Source organism: Semicossyphus pulcher, unplaced genomic scaffold (assembly GCF_022749685.1).
Source record: "Semicossyphus pulcher isolate SPU_LCO1_2020_fin unplaced genomic scaffold, fSemPul1.0.p SCAF_6, whole genome shotgun sequence".
Lineage (NCBI taxonomy): Eukaryota > Metazoa > Chordata > Actinopteri > Labriformes > Labridae > Semicossyphus > Semicossyphus pulcher.
The window spans coordinates 11,230,091-11,249,227 of record NW_027211737.1 but is presented as its reverse complement, the minus strand read 5'-3'; the positions used below and the strand labels follow the sequence as shown (position 1 = coordinate 11,249,227).

Below are 19,137 nucleotides of genomic sequence, written 5' to 3'. Positions count from 1 at the left end.
GAAACATAACATAACTCTTATAACAGCTTTGCCCTTGACACAAGAGCTTTATGTTTATGTATGTTTGTAATGTTTTTATTTATTGCCTTCTTTCATTATTTGTGAAATTACAACAATCCTTAAACAATTTGACTTTAATCGTCCAATCGTTTAATCATTTTGCAGCAGGAGTGGATTTAAATGCTTCACAAACTCAGTAAAACACTAAAAACTCATACAGTTAAAGCAAAGTGAAGCACTGCAGCAGACACAGCATGCCTTGCAGACAATCACTGATAAGCCCAAACAGTCAGATATATGGAGTGGCTCTGCCCTGTAGTTCTTTGCTGCCTGAATTATATTCTTAACGTTTGCTTGCTGCTCTGCCTGATCCGCTCCTTCTCAATCTGTCTTCTCACCCAGAACCCAGAGGAGGCCGAGGTCCGTCTGCGCTCATACTCCTACTCCTCCCCCAAGGCGAAGCCGTCACGGCCGCTGCTAAACCGAGACGCAACCATCACTGACCTGGCAGAAGGTGGGTGAACTTTGACCCCTCTGCTCTGTGACCTTTCTGTTCCAGGAATCAGCTGAATGGACACATGTCTAACAGAGGGAAGGCCAGACAGGTGTCATATGTCAGCTGAACCTCTATAAAGTATTTGTGTGTTTAGAGTCAGCTCTGCATGTTAGCGTGCAGCATTAAGGCCGTGCTTTGTCCTGTGTAGATGGTGCATTCAGCAGCAGCGGCCGTTCTCTTCTACAGGCTTTATCTCTCTCTAAATCCCTCTCTCGTCTCAACCAAGTTAGTAAGTACAAGAGCAGCATCAAACAGCACTCAAGACACTGGTGGTTAGCTGGTGAAAAAAATCCAGTGGCTTTTTTGCTCCTTCTGGTAAATCTTGGGATAAACTGGAAATAATCATGAGCTGCATAATTATAAGGCATATCTGGTATATTCAATCTTTTCATGACACTGTTGGATTTAAAAGCATATTTATAAAAGCAGGAAAAACTGGAGTGAAACATCTTTGGGAGAAGGGTCAAACCAAATAATTTAGCTGCATGATTTGCAGTAAATTGATTTGGCTGGATAGATCATTCTGCAAAACAATGGTGTTTCTCATTGTGGCCCAGATTGTGCAGCCGTATATTTGTGTTTAGTTTCTGGCGGTGAGTGCAGCACTCATAATGTGCACAGCGTAAACCACTGTCTCAGAGGAGAAGATAATTATTATTATTTTGAGTCACTCTGTGATCAATAGCAGACTTTCTCCAAAGCCTGATGTCATCACTTTGTTTTGTTCTCAGTAATAAAACAATAGGCACCCAAACTCTACTCCACACACATTTATATAGCGGCTGACAAGTAGAGGTCTGCATTGTAAAGACGGTGTATTTTTAATATCCCAAGGCTTTGGAAAAATACTCTCTACTTAACTCTTGTAGATCATCTGAAGGAGGAGTGGTTTCTGCTCACAGGGTTCTGTTTTGCTTCCATTTGGGTACATACTTTGTTTCCCTCTTGGTTTTGATTTTCCATCTTTGGTGTCTTCTGGTTTTTCAAAGCAAAGCGCTCATGCTTTGTTTGCTTTTCTCTGTAGGGGTTTGCTGGATCCTGACTTCGGTTCTGTAATTTGTTTCTAACTCAATTCTGATTGTGGATGCGGTATTTTTTTCACTCCCTGGGCTGATTCACAGAAAAATCTATTTTTTGTGTGTTTCTGGTTTACTCATGTTCCTGTCCTTGTTACTCTACTTCACAGAGCAGAGAGCATTCAGCCTGACTGAGACTCCCAAAGAAAAGAGGTAAAACTAGTGTGTGATTTCATGAGCTCAGGAGCTATACATTCATCACTCCTCACATGTTCCTCCTTTTTTAGGCATCAGTGTCGACCGGATTGTCTTAGACAGGCCTGCGTGTGTGTATGTGCGCGTTTGCATGTGTGTCCAGTACGAAACGTGTGGTCAGTGTGCAGGATGTGACATACTTCCTGTTGCAATGCCGGGGTCAGAATACGCTCTGATTGCGACCTCAAAATAAACCCTGAGTAAACAGCAAAACTCAAGGCTTTCCTGGACTCCAGACCTCAGAAACATCTCGTTAAATTCACGACCACATCAATGATACTAAATTGTAGTGTGTAAATGTTGTAGTGTGTATTGTAGATAAATATTTTAACAAGTTTATTGAACACGTGCTTCATAATCCTACCATGTGACTAATGTTGTTTTTTTCATTTCATAAATCCATATTCTTCTTAAACTTCATTTAATCTTACTGCTTCATAAATATAACATGCGCTCACATATTTTGTTTGCTAATAACCACGCATCTCTAATAGCGGCAACATAACAAGAATAATATATCAATAGAATTTCATCATTAGATTTTTACACTCACCGGCCACTTTATTAGGTACAACTTGCTAGTACCAGGTTTGCCTTCAGAACTGCCTTAATTCTTCGTGGCATTGATTTAACAAGGTGCTGGAAACGTTCCTCAGAGATATTGGGCCATATTGACATGATAGCATCACACAGTTGCTGCAGATTTGTCAGTTGCACATCCATGATGCGAAGTTCCCGTTCCACTACATCCCAAAGGTGTTTTATTGGATTGAGATCATTGACTGTATAAAAAGATGGACGACAGGACAGCTTTATATCAACCTGCCTGGCCACTCTCCTCTGACCTCTGCCATCAACAAGGCCAAGAGAACTGCCACTCACTGGATATTTTCTCTTTTTGGGACCATTCTCTGTAAACCCTAGAGATGGTTGAGCATGAAAAGTTTCTGAAACACTCAGACCAGCCCGTCATGTTCAGAGTCTCTTAAATCACTTTTCTTCCCCATTCTGATGCTCGCTTTGAACTTCAGCAGATCGTCTTGACCACGCCTACATGCCTAAATGCATTGAGTTGCTGCCATGTGATTGGCTGATTAGATATTTGCGTTAACGAGCAGTTGAACAGGAGTACCTCATAAAGTGGCCAGTGAGTGTGTTATTGTATTAGAATAGATCATATTAATTCCACAGTATTGGCAACAAGTACCGAACTTCACTTACCTTGTTTGTTCCTCACAATAGGTTTCCATCTATGTGGATGTTGCCCTTTCCTTAAGCATTGGCTAATACATTATATGGTTTACTAAAGCAGTATGTAGTTTGAACATCCATGTGACCATCAACATGTAATATCTGTAGTCATGCTTCCATTTCATACAAGCTTCATTAAGCCCAGAGATGTTCTGTAGACTCTGATCTCAGCCGCCACACCTTCTGTTAAAACTCTGCGTCTCCTGATGAGCGGAAACAAAACAAACCTGCTCTGAGGTGTGTTATATCCACACAGGGTTTTGGGTTTCCGTAAGCGGGCCCAGTCAGCAGAGGAGGAGAACAGCGCTTCACTCCAACATCTCACCCTCACAGAGTTCCTCAAAGAGTATGTTTTCAACCACATGTCGTCACAGCCATGCATGTGTGGCTCAACTCATTCTAACCCCGCCGTCAAACCATTCCCCAACTCATCCATTAACCACCTGGACTCTTTACAGCTGTATTTGGTCATTTGTGAATCCTCAGAAGTAGATTTGATTAACAGGTTACACTTTAGGTTTGATGTGATTTTGCATGTTTCTCTTAACATCCCGTATGTGTAATGTAACTAGCATAAGTAGCTGTCAATTGTTGACACATTATTAATTGCATCTTGCCAAGGTCGTACTATAAATAGTATCCACTAGAGTCCATAGTGACGTCCAAGCATGCCAAGCATGTTGTTAAGAGTAATCGTCTGTAGACCGGGGGTCCTGGAAGACTGTCTGGATTCTTTCATTCCAGCATGACACCAATTTACATGATTATTCAGCTTTACTCTACAAGTACTAAACTAATGATTAGTTATTTAAAGAGTGCGCATGTTGGGCTTGAATGCTGCAGTCTTCCACAGGCCAAAATGTTGGAAGGCAAATTGATGATTGCTGACAGAGACTTTCTCTCTGAAACAGGATCGAGGATGAGGAGTGGGATAAATACATAATCCCGTCTAAGGTCGAGTCCGAGAAGTACAAAGTCAGTCGGACCTTCAGCTTCTTAAAGAGCAGGATGTCCAGCACTCGTAACAAGACGAAGGTAAGGAAGCACAGTGGGTGGAAAATAGGATTTCACCTACATGTGTGTAAAACATGCCTGAGAAATCTCTCCAGCTGAACTTTATAAAAAGAAGAATACAGTCAGCGCCAAAAGGCCTCCCAGTGCTGTGCTGTAAAAGGTTTACCACCTCTCACACAGGCCAGGTCGGAATTCCTGTGCTAGAGAGCCTTTGTCTGTGTGCACTGCCTTTATTTGGCGAGGGAGAAAATTCCCTCTCATCAGGTCTTAGCAACAGGACCTGGCCAAAATATCCTCTTACATAATGTGTAGACCCCCTCCACACAGCGTGAGGAACCAAAACACATTCCATAGTATATTCTCAGTCTTATGAACACGTGCACGTGTTTTAAAGAACATGTATGTGCAGACACACGATGCACATGAAGCGTCAGAAAACAAACACGCACTCTTAGACTTCCTTGTAAAGTTTGATAAGAAAATAAACATTGAAGTATCACACACATGCACAGAGGAATCCCCCTTATGCCCCCCTTAGGATCGAGCGCCACAACAGCAGCCAGTCCCCGTGGACCTTAGCAAAGTAAACAGAAAGCTCGCTCAGAGGCCCCTTTATCTCAACTAACTCCACTTTAACAGGTGTGTTTCAGCAGCAAGATGAGCGCTCTATGCCGCTGTTCTCCCGCTGCTTAAAGTCGTGTTATTTCTACTTTGGTGGTTGATGTGTTATTGTGGCATTAACTGCTGTATATGTCCGCTAAAGTTTGAAATGTTTATGACTTGCATTTCAGGTGAAGGGGAAAGAAGTAAAGGAAGGGAAGGAGAAGTCAGGAGCAGCAAATGGACACCAGTTTGTGCCTGTGTCTCCATCTGGTCCGGCTCTCTGTGTGGCCTGTGATAAGTCTGTTTCTGGGAAGGAGCTGTTGCAGTGCTCCAGTAAGTACTATACTGTCAGTGCTGTTGTGATTTTGTGTCTGTGGTGGCTGAACTGTTTGGGGTTTGTGTAAATCTCTTTGCACGTGTTGCCTTGATGTTTTGTTTAGCAGAAGACATGCAGTCGATTTTCTTCCTCCCACAAAGCCAGCATGAATCGTGAGCAGCAGGGCAGTTTGACAGCCATCTGGACACTGAGTCCAGAGATGTTGTAATTGTGTTTATTAGCAGTTAACTGATGAAATTAACGGGGATTTCATGTGTCTTTGTCCGCAGACTGTTTCCTGAATGTCCATAAGAACTGTAGAGAGGCTGTTGCTTCCTGTGGAAAGGTAAGCACCTCCTCCGATTACAAAAGGAACAAGCATGAATAATGAACCATAATTTTCTTGACAAACATTATAAAACAGCTGTTATTGATGGTCAGCTCGCGTCTGGGACTACTTTGTGTTCGATGTGTTTTTCATTATGCCATGAATTACAACCAGATGCACACAATTTGTTGTCAAGATATTTACAAGACTGTTGAATGTTAAATGTTGCATGATTCCCTTAGTCAAACGATCTCTGCAAATGGGCACTCCGCACATTTGACACATAGATCAGTAAAAAAAACAACTCTAAAAATGTCGGCTGTTTTATCTCCGCTGTGGCTTAGAGACAACAAATTTATATCTGAATAGTTTGACAAAAATATGCTATTGATGACATTATGGAAACGGCAGGTTCTAGCATTATTTGAGCCTGATCTAAACAAATAATAATGGACGAGTGAAAATAGCTCCTACAATATTACTAAATACATTTTTGACATTCTTTAAGAAATTATCCCTCACACATCCTCCAACTCTTTGAAAGTGCTACACTCAATAGATGGATACCCTGACCTGCCTCAATAGTTCTCATCAGAATCAGAATCAAGTTTATTGCCAAGTAAACTTGATTCTGCAGAACTCCACGTGTGCACTTACTTATACTGTGCTTATTTTGCACAGACGTAATACACATAAAAGGGTGACACACTGAGGAAAAATTGCTGTATTGCTCCTCTAGTGATCAGAAACACCACTGGTTGCCTTTAAAGCTCCTGTGAGGAACTTTTGGTTTGTGCTGATTTATGCGCCCCCTGTGGACAAAGCGCTTCGTCTGCTCTCTTTGCGGATGTTGTCCTGCACATGTGTAAGAAGAGTTTTTTAAACAAAAATACCCTCCTGCTTTATTTTAACCTTTAAATGTGTCACTCGCTGTGAATCCTGTCTGATGCCTACCCTCCAGCAGCGATTACAGGCTTTTAAAATAACTTTAAAGATATAATCAATCTCGTCACTGATGGTCTGGTTTGCTTCTGCAGTTTATATTGAGGCATCAGTATTAATTTCAGTCTGTTTCATAACTGGATAAAAACTCCTCACAGGAGCTTTAAAGGGCCAGTTCGCCTATTTTCAATCTCAGTCCTATCATGCTATTATGGGGAGCTAATGCCATTATGGTAGAAAAAAATTCAATTTGGCTCTGTGCCTTTGGAGGACGCTATGTGCTTCTTCAATGGGCCCTGGAAAACCTCTGCCAGACTACGTAAAACGCATCATCTGAGGTCAGGGAGCTCGCTAAACTACATTTCCTCAATCTAGGACGCTCGCCTCTGATGTCATGTCGTCAGACCTGAAGATTTTTTAGATGACCCACTGGTATATTCTCATCGTATTTCAGATTCTGTACCGCTGAGCAATTGCCTGCAGTGAAACGATAGTATTTCACTCCAGCGTCTCTCGCTGGGCCGTTCCTTTCAGAGAGAGGGGTGCAATGCATGCTGGGTGTTGTAGGAATGTAGAATGGGCGAAACCACGAGCTGATTGTACAACTTTCTCCACAGCTATGGTGCCAATTTAATATATTATTGCTTCTATCGATTACAGAGAACACCAGCTTTGACTGTCAGTGGCTTTTTCCAGGGGAGAATGGCTCCTTTAAGTACACAATTAACAAAAAATCTTAAAATCTAATATCACTCTCATGTTTTTTCGATGCTACAGCTGTTACATTTAGTTCTTATATCATATTTTTGGTTTGTAAAGAAATCACTTTCAGTCGAGCATGTGCACTGGTCTGAGACACGTGCTGCAAGACAGCAACATCCGCAGTTTAAATCCAGCTTTTGTTGGAGGTCATTCTGTCTGACTCTCCCTGTGTTTCCTGTCGCACTCTGCTGTGCTGTCTGAGAAAGGCAACATGCCAAGAAAGGAAATAAATCAGCTACTGAAGTCGAGGCTGGTGAGAGAAGGAGGGTACAGCGGGATGTGTATATTCCAACACTTGGTGAAACTCCTGGAACGTGTTTAACATCACAAAATGATGCTGTGTATCACAACAGGGTTTGTGGGGGACGGGGGGAATTGTCTTTAATGTTTTTGTGTAAGGGGTAAAATTAGGTTTTATTCCAAGCACAATAACTTGATATTTGAAGCACAAACAGTATGATGTACAACTGTTAATGTTAATATGATCATGCTTTTTTCAGAAGCCGCAGGAGAGGAATGCAGTGCTGATGAAAAGCAAGACTTTGTCCCTCCCACAGAGTGAGTTAGAAATCACTGCATGTCCCCACTCCTGTCGTGTCCTCCCCTCGTCTTTGATTAATGAACTTCTTACCTGTCCTCCCTTGTTTTTCCTGTAGTAGATTAAAGAAGCTATAGCTCCCCACCCTCCCCTCCTCCCTGTTTTTCTTGCCCTGGTAAATAAGTTAAATTTTAATCCGTCTCAGTGGGGGATCTGGCCTGGATTGTGTTTATGTGTGTGGTTGTGAATGAGTGCAGATGTTGAGTGTTTCTCCTGCCTTGACAGGATAATTTCACTACTAAACATGAAGCCTCATTTCTTCACTCAGTATTTGATGTCTGGCAAAGGTGTCAAGGTCAAATACAATCTGCTTCAATAACTACAACATATTGTCACAACTGTCGGCCACACGCCCAGTAAAACAATGAAATAACCTCCCCACAGCTTTATAATCCAGTTACTGTTACATGTGGTGACTACATAGACGTATAAACATCGCATTTCAAGACAAAACAGACATTTGAAGTATTCGTTTGAGGAATGGGAAAGATGCCAATGTGTGACTGAATCCTGTTCCTGCTCATTGTCCTGGTTTCTCCTCCAGACTCTGTGAAAGAAAACGCTCCTGCCTCCATTTTCTCCTCCTCCTCTACACTTCCCACGATGACCAGAGAGAAGAGAGAAACAGCCGCCCCTCTCTCCAAAAGCCTCTCCATCTCTATAGACAGCAGGTAGGATGTTATATTACTATTTATATATCAGAATGATATTTGATTTTTTACATTTTGAACACGACTGATACTACATACAATGTCTTTAACACTACGGTGAAGAAGTAGGGTAGGCCAATTTCACCTAAGTTGGTAATAAACACTAAAACTGATATTACACTAATGATATTCAAGCGCAAAGACGCCCATAAAGTTTCGCACAGCCGTGCAGTTTGCTCTTATTTTGTGTCTGATTGTGAAGATGAGCTGTGCTCCTCCACTCTCTGCTGCGCAGTGCTGCGCCCTCGGGCAGTAGTTGAGCCCACACTGACGGATCTCAACTCCATGCACACATCGATGATGAGCAGGGAGAGGCGGGGGCAGCTCTTTTAACAGTTTGTTGTAAAGTTCAGGCTTGACAGGTGTTTACTAGTTTAACTGTCTGTAACGCAGCTTCATTTTTTTAAACGAGCGCACAATAGCAGCTCGTCCATATAATACTCGTCCTGCATAATGGCTCCAGACCGTCTCATGTGGACAAACTGTGCCTGTGTGCCGGGGTTGAGCCTCACACAACCCCGGACTGATTGGTGGAATTGTCGCCATGATCACTGGAAACTCAGAGCATACAATACTGTGCAGCAGTTAGCACCAGCTCTCTGCAGGTGGTAATATTTTTACTCTAAGTGCGCGGTGCTGTTAGCCCTGGCGTTTGTGAATTAGACTCTTTTTGGAACGAGGCCCAAATTTGCCCCAAATGTCTGCATAATGACTGATTTAAATACACGCAAATGGCACCGGAGCACAGAGACGCTGGTTGCTCTGCAGCGCACTTTGGGTGCATTCAACCCTCTGCGTGTGCTTCGAGAATGAGTCTTTTTAGGTAATTTGCACAGGTTTAGTGGGTGCAAAAGCCATGCAATCCTTTAGTAAATTCCCCCTGAAGACTGAAAAAATACCAAACTAATTTTGTCTCTGCACAGACGTCTGAGTGATGCAGCAGGGGTGGACGGTGAGTGCACCAACAGCTCACTGTCTGATGAGGGAACACCAGTCACAACAACTCCTCCGTCAACCGAGCCGCCAATCACCACACAGGGTGAGAAAAACACGCTTACATCATAATCTGTCACACCTCTAACATTGTGTGTATTGTTATTTAGAAGCATTGTTATTTATGGTTCATTTTTGATCCTGCAGATGCTGTCGATGCTTCACTGCTGAGCGACCTGTCAGCTGACCTGCTGGGACTTGACGTGGAGTCCTGGAGTCTGGCAGTCAGTCCAGAGTTTTGCAGGCAACATGACAGGCGCACCGTTAAACGACAGGATGTTATTTATGGTGGGATATTTCTTCTTAATGCAGTGTTTCTTATGAACATTATACACCATGCATAATGTGCCTGGCTGAGTTAAACCTTAGCGGCTGGAGCCAAATAATCAAGCTTGTGAACTGGCAGAAATGAGGCCTTAGACTCGATCGAAAAGACCTTAAGAATCTCTGCTAACTGGCAAACATACACCCTGCACACTGCCAAGTTGCAGCCCGCGAGACTCCTTCTTGGAGTATTAAAACGTGGAGTTATGTAGCCTCTTTTTCCTTGTCCCGTTCCACAGGGATTCAGCCAACATTAGATTGAGTAATCGCATTATCCACAGAGGCTTCTTCAATCAGTCAGATTATTTCAGCCATTTACAAAGCCTTTCCCAACTCAGCATCTAATCTGCACCTGTGAACATGCACATTCATTTCCGTGCACATAATCCACTCCCACTTCCCCCTTATAGAGCTGATGCAGACAGAGCTGCACCACATCCAGACCCTGACGGTGATGTCGGAGGTGTTCAGGAGAGGCATGCTGGAGGAGCTGCAGCTTGACTTGGACTGTGTGGCCCGGATCTTCCCCTGCCTGGACTCCCTGCTGCTCTTTCACAGAAACCTCTTCGGAGCACTGCAGGAATGTAGACAGGCCACAACCCAACCTGAGAACCCCCGAAATTACCTCATCCATCAGATAGGAGATGTGCTGCTTCAGCAGGTTGGTAAAGATAGATTCAGGCACATATACACTTAGAGATACATGTCTATCGTTCCTCTCTAATGACGTCTTTCTCAGTTCTCAGATGAAAATGCTGAGAAGATGAAGCAAGTGTACGGAGAGTTCTGCAGCCATCACACAGAGGCCGTCAATGTCTTCAAAGAGCTGCAGCAACAAAACAAAAAACTCCAGAACTTTGTCAAAGTGAGCTCCTCTTGCTTTTTTAAATATCTGCTTTATAGTGAAATGCATTGCCTCATGTTGTTGTTTACTTCTCTGCTCACAGCAACAGAGCAATAACTCTCTGGTCAGACGGAGAGAGGTGCCAGAATTCATCCTGCTGGTCACTCAGCGCATCACCAAGTACCCAGTGCTACTGGAGAGGATATTACAGTACACTCAGGGTATGTCCACTCTACCGTTTAATAAAAAGAATGATGTTTATTTGTTCAGCTGTTATCAAACCCAGCCGTACAAAGTGCTTTCTACAAACATATAAAATATACACAAAATGCATGAATAAAACAGGCAGAGATCAGGAATAAGAGAGGAACAACTTCAAACAGTGGATGACTAGAACTAATACATAAAACATCAAGGATATCATTTTAAGATTTCAAGACAGCCTTTCGATTGAAATAGATTTAAAAGAATATAGAATTACAAATGGATTTGAAAGAAAGAACTAAACAGAACAGAAAATATATGCAAATCTTAGATCTTTTCATATTCTGGGAAAGGAACATTCTTATGGTCTAGATGAGGTTGCTTTTTTTAAAGTTGTAATCTCAAAGATCTCTGTTTCGTTCTCTTTGGCCGCACCTGTGGCGACAAACGGTAATTGCGGGAGCACACTTCCCAGATATCCAGACAGTGTCGTACCGGTTGGCTCCGGTTTTAACTCTTGAATTTCCTCGCTGACGGTCGCTTTCCTTTTTACACTGTTTGTCTTCATCTGAGCGTCAAATTTGTTTCTTTTTCTTTGGATTTTCACTTATTGTTGAAGTTGTATCTGTAGTCATCCATCTTTTCTTTGTTTGTTCAGCCATAGTAGATTACTGTTTACTCGCAACACTTGCAGAGAGCGGAAAAGCAGCCTTCTTAAAATTGCTATTTGCTTATCATTGTTTGTGTCCGTTAGCAGTTGACAGATAAAGAAAAGCCAATCCATGTAGAATTGCTAACTAGAGCTGACATGTGCTAACACTTCAGCTTTGTGTGGAATATTAAGAGCCTAAATGTCTGAATATATTTTTACTTTCAGAGCGCTCTGACAGAAAAACAGTGTTTTGTACAGAGTGAAATATTATTTTAACATGACTTCTCTTTCCTCTCTCCCCCACAGAGGGAAGTCAGGAACACTCTGATCTGTCGAGCGCCCTGGCACAGATCCGCGACGTCATTGCTGCAGTGGACCTGACCGTAAATAAGTATGAGAGGTGTCAGGAGCTGCAGGAAGTGCTGGCACGCCTAGAGAACAAGAGCTTTGCCAAGCTAAAGAACGGCAAGATGTTCCGCAAACAGGACCTGCTTCGTAAGCACAGGGATCTGCAGTATAAAGGGCTCGTTTACTGGAAGACTGCCACAGGACGTCTAAAAGGTGTGTATGAGATCATCTCAACCACAAGATTTTTGGCCTTCACCGGACAACCAGTCAACATGTTTTTCTTCTTTCTGTTTCAGATACGTTGGCTCTTTTGCTCACAGACGTTCTGGTTTTCCTTCAAGAGAAAGATCAGCGCTTTATATTCGCTGCTGTGGTAAGACAGCCTTGATCTGAAGAACTTTCTCTCGTCAGACATCTTGTCCATATCTGATCTGATCATATCTGCTTTTTCAGGACCAGAAGCCTCCTGTGATCCCTCTGCAGAAGCTCATTGTAAGAGAAGTAGCCAATGAGGAGAGAGGGATGTTCCTTATCTCCGCCTCTTCAGTGGGACCGGAGATGTATGAAGTTCACACCACCACCAGAGATGAGAGGAATGCGTGGATGAGACACATACGACAAGCTGTAGAGAGGTGTGTGTCTGGTGTGCATGTGTGTGACGTCAAGTCTGCAGTGTTTTGTCTGTGAAGGCATGCATATTTCAGGGCTTCTACTAGGAATCTGTGTGCATGTGTGTGTGTTTACCTGGTTAATGTGTAAGTGCATGTGTGTGTTACTCATTATCTAACCTACTGGTCTACCTGGCAGTTGTCCTGAGGAAGAGGAGGAGGAGGAGCAAAGAGCTGAGACGGAGGAGGCCAGGCGAGCAGCAGAGGTGAGAGCTCAGAAGATCAACAAGTTCCAAGGTAAGAAATGTATCATTTACCTGAAACATCACATCATTCTCTGAAACAAAACACAAACAACAGCAGGTCCTCATCTTTGTGTTTCTATAGAGACACTGTTGGGTCAAGACCAGCGAATCTGCAACAGCCTGGAGGAGAAGTTACAGCTGTATGCTGAGCTTACAGAGTTAACCCTCCGCTCACCAGAAGCTGTACCACATCGCCACCTGCTGGTGCAACCAGACACTGACAGTGAGACCCCTCGACAGGCCTCCTCGCTGCTCACAGCTGCACTCAGAGAAGGTATTAAAAGCTCTTTTGTAGCTACTGAATTATGTGGGCTGCATGATGATAGCCTAATGATATCATGAGTGACTCAGCCACATTGTTTGAAGTCTTGTGGATGGTGGCAGATCTATTTTGGTGGGGAGCCTAATGGAATCGTTGTATAACAGGGCGAAGTGTCTGCTGAAAAATGGTTTTATCCATTTTCTTTACACTTGGAAAAATGTCATCATCTTAATCAAACTGTATCCATTTGTTTAAACCCCTGGTATGAATTCATGATGCACCAACAAATTAGACCTCTTTAAGAGACGTGTTGGCATGTGCAGATCTAGCTTTTGAGACATCTTCCTCACTCTCCTGTTATTTTTGTTTAGAGATGCACAATATTGGATTTTTTGACGATATGCCGATTTTTTCCAACCCTTTTTGCTGATTGCTGATTTCTATGTTAGGCACATGTTTTTTCCATCTAATTACAGAGAACATCAAGTCTCCACTGTAGTGGAATTGATATCATGCCTGCTCTTATTGTAGAGGCCCACTGGCAGATGCAGAAATAACATAATACAGTGCTTTTTAAAATGTACACATTCACTGGGCAATATAAGAAAACTACTTAAACTTAGGTTGTGTATAAAATGCCATATTTATTTTTTGTTTCAAATAAAACTTCTTTCAAAATGTAATATTCATGAAACTTAGACAGGCTTGGATGATGCTCTCCCTGAGACAATCGGGACAATAGCCACATCCAGGGCAAATTTTACCTGTTGCACAGAAGAAACACATAAAATGAAATCAATCTTGCATACCGCAGACTTCTTGCACCCTTCTTCACACTTGACAGAATTAACAGTTAATGTAGCATTACGTCAAGCTTTTTTAGGGAATCATCGAGCATTTAGGCAGAATTAAAGCATTGTTTTCTCGGCAGAAAAATGACATATCTTCCGATGCCGATGTATCAAGCCATAATCTGCAGATACGGATAACGTGCCGATAATATCGTGCATCCCTAGTTTTAATACAGCTTAAGCAGAAAAAGCTAAAATTACAGTCAGTCTGCATTTACATATACACAGTAATGATGTATGGTAGTTTGTACTTTATTTTTATGATTCGTCGTGGTTTGGAAAACAGACTTGGAAATAGAATAATCATGAGTTTTGACAGACATTTTCTTCTTCTGCAGCAGAGAACCTGATCTTCATTCTGCAGGCTCGTGATGGCCTTTCTGCACAAAGTCAGAACTCCCCTGTGCGAGGACCAGAGGGCTGCAGCTACAACAGCCACGGGAGCAGCATCCAGGAGTCTCCCTCTGAACGTGAGTCACAGACAAACATACATACTACTGGAGCTTCACTGCACCACTTTGACTAATATGTGCATTCAGTGACATTTACTCAGACCTCTCTTTTGTTTGATGTTGCTACAGCTGATTACCTGAGCACGCTCAGTTTGAGCTCCACCTCTCTCGGATCAGACAGCGAGCTGACGGGGCTGGACGGCGTGTTGTGGAGCTCTGCTGTCGAGCTGAGGAGAGGAGACACCAAAGCAACACTTTTAAAGGTTAAACTGTCTTTCCCCATGAGCAGTGTGTGTGTTCATACAATAAATAAGCATTAGTGTTCCCCTGTAATAACACAGTTTTCTGCAGGTGGCAGAGAGCGTCCAGAGTCTGACTCAGCTCCTTTATAGTCTGCAGGTGAGAAAAGTGTCTGTGACTGAATGCATGGGTGAATATTTGACTCTTTGTGTTCATACATCCATTTTTACTCATGTAGGAATTCTTGTCTCTTATTTAGTCTTTTAACTTTTTACTCTATTTTATTAGATAAAAAAAGAATAAAGAACAAAGCACTCAGGTTGTCATTTAAATAGAATAGCAAATATGTCATCCACCTTTTTCCATCTTCTTCTTTATTCATGAATTAAAAATAACTAAAATATTTTAACAGATTTAATAAGCGATGTGAAAGGATTTTGATTCTGTATGCAAAACCCTGATTGATCAGAAGCCACCCCAGCTCTAAGCAGACAGCGGTAATGTAATACAGGTAGGAACTGCAGTGTGATCAGGTGTCTCCACTTGTGTTTGCAGGCTGCTGTAACCCTCCAGGACAGCTGCCACGAGGTCCAGAAACTCCTTCTCCTGGAGGGAGAAAAACCTCAGCTGCGAGCGCTCACTTCCCTCCAAAACAACCTGGTAAAATACTTTTTAAGTGAGATCATAACTTAAAATACATTTTACTGTATGCAGGCCCACACAAGTTTAGACTAGAATTCTGTTGCCTCGTTTAAAAACATGAAAATATTGAACCAGTGTCTGTCCTTATCCAGGAGCTGGAGAAGCAGAAGAGTATTGATAGAAGGAAAGAGGAAGTAGAAAAGAAGGGTTTAGAGAGGAAGAAAGAGGAGGTGGACGGGGTGCAGAAACTTCATGTGAGGCTAAAACAGGAGCAGCAACGCTGGGACAAAGAGTGTGTGGCCAGAGAGAAACAACAGGTGAGCCTCATGATGATGTACTCAGTTGTATTTACTCTCATGTGTCTCCCTTCTGTCTTTTGCTCTCTCTCATCTTCTCACTTTATGGCAGTTTGGCACTTCACAAAAAAATGTTGTGGTTTCTATAAGGGATGGGTACCAATACCAGGTCTTAAACCCAGAATTATGAAAGACTAGTATTGATAAAACTCAGACATTATCGGTTCTGCTTTCAGTACTGGAGAAATAAAGAAAATACATTCCTGTGTATTATTGCTACAAAAACATTATCTTGCGCATTAAATCTCACCAACTGTTTCTAATTTGCAATAACTTTAAGACATTCGTCTGTGATGCATATTCCCAAATCCAGAGGAGAGATCTCTCTCGCGGAGCCTGTGTGTGAGGGGCGGGGGCAGCTCTCTCTCACTCACGCTACAGCGCGCACACACATACACACGCACGCCCCCACAAGAGATCCTGCTCGTGGCGATGGCGGAGAGAACTAAATGTTTAAAAGTGTGGTTACACTTCACCAGAGTCGATGCCGACAATGCTTGTTGCCACAAGTGCAACAACAGTTTTGCTTATAAGGGCAGAAACACAAGCGATCTGTCCAAACATCTGTCTAAAGTGCCTCAGATACAGGCAGAGACACGCGCCACACTTCACACTGGACGCTGTTACCCAGCAAACTTAGTACACGTGAGGAACGGGGTTAATTGGTAAGCCCTGCTAACTCCCAGCCTGCCAAATTAGTTTGATATTTCCATCATAACCACCTTGGAGTCTATAATAGATATCTGTTCTAAACATTGCTGTTTCTTTTGTTGTGAATAATCCTTTATTTTACATTTTAGAAAGCAATCTTAATTCTGTTAAAAAAATTATATTAAAAAATACCAAAAAGAACCGATAAGAATACCGTTATACTGGATCATTAAGCAGTGTCGATAAGAGTAGTAATAACGTTAAAATCTTAACGATACCCATCCCTAGTTACTACTGAGCCCACTGTAGCCTCTATTTCTTTTTTATGTGCCAGTTTCTGATCGTATCACTCCTAAATCTAAGCTGTCATATCAAAATGTAAATAAGTAAAATGAAGGTAGTCTCGTGTCATGTATCTTTACCTTGAACTCCCCCCTGTCTCTGATCAGATATTAACAGAACTTCCTGTGTGGTGAAGTTCAGATGTTATTTTGTGCTGAAATGTTGTAACTTCCTTTTTCCTCAGAACATGGGTTGGAGTTTCTGCAAACTGGTTTCTAAACATTTGCAACACATATAGGTGTCAAGACTGCTGTCGGTGGGCAAATTAGGGTCTCTACTTATCTAATGTAATATGTAAAATTGTGAATTTGGGAAGCAGCTCTTTTTTGTGATGACTGAATGAATGAAACCTTTACTGCCCCTCGGGGAATTTACTCTGCACCTAAAAACATAAACATAACTAACAAAAGACATGGAACTGGTCGGCCTTAAAACTCTACAAATAATGTTAAGAGCGAAACAAAGAACACTTCCAGACTGTATCCAAAGGTTGTTTTCAATGAGGGAGAGCAGGTATCCATCCAGGGGAACTTTCATGTTTGGAAAAAAGAGGGCAAGGACAAAAATTAGTTTGTTTTATTTTAGTTTTTTCCTGGTTTGATATGGGACTAATTATTGGATAATATTCAACTGCTTTAAAACTGTATGGACAATTGTTGTAATGTAACTGTATGTTTATATATGACCGAAAAAAGTAACTAACATCAACAGCTCTACAGGACAGCACATAATATGCATGAAACTATGTCAGATTTTTATTGTTTCTGTCATACTCACTGTGGAGATGTATTCCCAAATGAATAAGCACCATGAATCTTTCCAGAGTGAGCAGGAGACTGCGCTTGAGCAGCGGGAGCAACAGTGCTTCCTGGAAGCTGAGCGTCTGCGGTCCGAGCGCGAGGAGCTGGAGGCTCAGCTGCTGGAGTATCAGCAGAATCTGGACAGGCTGAGGGAGGGCCAGAGGAGCGTGGAGAGGGAGAAGGAGAAGATTGAAGCCCAGCAGAGGCTACTGCAGAGCTGGAGACACAACCGGCAGAGCAGCCTGCCTGTTACGATACCACTGGATGGATACAAGGTAAGAAAGGGAGGTGGAGGCTCAAAAATGGGAAAAGAACATGTTACCAGGAAAAAGGACACATGATTAATTTGTTTCCATGTCCCAGGTGTCCGAGCACAGCCGCTCAGGCAGCTTGGATGGAAACTGTTCAGTGTACGAGAATGAGGCGGCATTCCTCGCCTCCCTCCAGCAGAGCCGCCTCCACCAGCCCGCCAACAACAACCAGCACCAGCGTCTGCTCTCTGTGCCGAGGAAGAACCACGACGGCTCCCTTCACAGCTCCAGCTACACAGCTAACCTCGGCCTCAGTGCCAGCCTCTACAACAGCCTGAACACGCTGCTAAGCCAGGCACACAACAAACAGCCCGCGGACGGTCTGACGTACCCCAACTACAGCAACAACCACAGCTGCCCCCGGTCTCTAAACGACTCCATCCACCCCTTCAGCAGCAGGGTTAACGCACAGCCACAGAGGACCAACAACAGTAAGTGTAGTGGTGAATATGGGTTAGCATAGATGTATACCGTGCAAGTGGACAAGCTTAATTAAGGTGTAGTTCAAATCAATCATTTGGTTCTATATTGTGCATGCAGGAAAAACATGATATTTTTCTGAAGCTTCCCTGTTGCTCCTCTTCTAGCAGACTTCAGCCAGCCAATGGACAGGAGACCCCTGGGTCCCTGGAGGTCAGAGGTCACAAGTCACAGACTCTATGAGGAAGACTACTCCTCGTCTCCCTCTCTCACTCCCCTCCTGCCCCCGCAGGCTTACCTCTCCCTTGAAGGACAGAACGGGGAGGAGGCAGGCGAGGAGAACATTGTTTATCTCTGAGAGCTGCCTGACATGTAACGGGGCCGACATTGATATATCTGTCGCTTCTATGTGTTTGTGTATGTGTGCGTTTGGTATAAGTTAATAAGGGAATGGTTATAAGGGAGGAGCATCCACAGATATTTGTGCCTTCATCAGTGCATGTGGCGGACGTTAATCATTCTCTTCCTGCGCCGATGAAACCATTGTGCCTTTTAGCCCACAAATCATTTGTAAATCAGCTTTTATACTTGTAATCTCCATGTTTTTACCTCTCTTGATTCTCATAAGTGTCTGCTGCACTTGTGTGATAGTAGAGGTACATTTGTGCCCTAAATGACGCCTAAAGTACCAGAAATCAGGACAGAAGTGTTGCTGTTATTTAGCCGTGAGCACTTAAAAGACATATTCCAATTCCAGGCCCGTTCCCAAACTGTGTAAAGAGTGATTTTATTTCTCCATGTGATCTTTAATAATATTTAAAAGGGATTGTGAGCATTTAAAAGACATACTGACATTATTGTATAAATATTAAATATGTGTATAGTTTTATTGAAAGGCTACCTATGCACACTTTGTTGGAAGAGGAGCTTATATTCCTTTTATTACTTTCTCACTCAAGTGCCAAAAATCTTGCTCTCTGATACTGTAAATGATTTGTGTAAAGAACGGCTGTTTGTTTTCTGTTTGTCTCGTTCTTGGATAATTTATTGTGTGTAAATTGCTTGATGCACTGTCAACATTAATGATGTTTTGTTTGATATGTGTCCTCTTGTAATCTCTGTAATCAGAACTGTGATGTGCCATATGAATATTGTGCTGTATATATAAAACTATTGTGGCA

General features: G+C 42.6%; 1 protein-coding gene across 1 annotated transcript in view; it reads left to right on the top strand.

The window, feature by feature from the left end:
* The window catches only part of LOC138609936 (rho guanine nucleotide exchange factor 28-like), a 42,443-nt gene extending 23,313 nt beyond the window's left edge, over positions 1-19,130 (top strand). Inside the window, exons 13-39 of the mRNA XM_069682624.1 lie at positions 403-514; positions 705-785; positions 1,743-1,785; positions 3,335-3,424; positions 3,990-4,113; positions 4,884-5,028; positions 5,302-5,357; positions 7,544-7,601; positions 8,186-8,312; positions 9,275-9,390; positions 9,492-9,632; positions 10,079-10,329; positions 10,408-10,533; positions 10,616-10,733; positions 11,675-11,929; positions 12,013-12,089; positions 12,170-12,348; positions 12,524-12,621; positions 12,712-12,903; positions 14,081-14,212; positions 14,324-14,457; positions 14,546-14,593; positions 14,990-15,094; positions 15,229-15,393; positions 17,249-17,500; positions 17,589-17,967; positions 18,124-19,130. Coding sequence (XP_069538725.1) covers positions 403-514; positions 705-785; positions 1,743-1,785; positions 3,335-3,424; positions 3,990-4,113; positions 4,884-5,028; positions 5,302-5,357; positions 7,544-7,601; positions 8,186-8,312; positions 9,275-9,390; positions 9,492-9,632; positions 10,079-10,329; positions 10,408-10,533; positions 10,616-10,733; positions 11,675-11,929; positions 12,013-12,089; positions 12,170-12,348; positions 12,524-12,621; positions 12,712-12,903; positions 14,081-14,212; positions 14,324-14,457; positions 14,546-14,593; positions 14,990-15,094; positions 15,229-15,393; positions 17,249-17,500; positions 17,589-17,967; positions 18,124-18,314 — 3,795 coding nt within the window. The 3' untranslated portion in view covers positions 18,315-19,130. The remainder of the gene's footprint in view (positions 1-402; positions 515-704; positions 786-1,742; positions 1,786-3,334; positions 3,425-3,989; positions 4,114-4,883; positions 5,029-5,301; positions 5,358-7,543; positions 7,602-8,185; positions 8,313-9,274; positions 9,391-9,491; positions 9,633-10,078; positions 10,330-10,407; positions 10,534-10,615; positions 10,734-11,674; positions 11,930-12,012; positions 12,090-12,169; positions 12,349-12,523; positions 12,622-12,711; positions 12,904-14,080; positions 14,213-14,323; positions 14,458-14,545; positions 14,594-14,989; positions 15,095-15,228; positions 15,394-17,248; positions 17,501-17,588; positions 17,968-18,123) is intronic.
* The last annotated feature ends 7 nt before the right edge of the window (positions 19,131-19,137 follow it).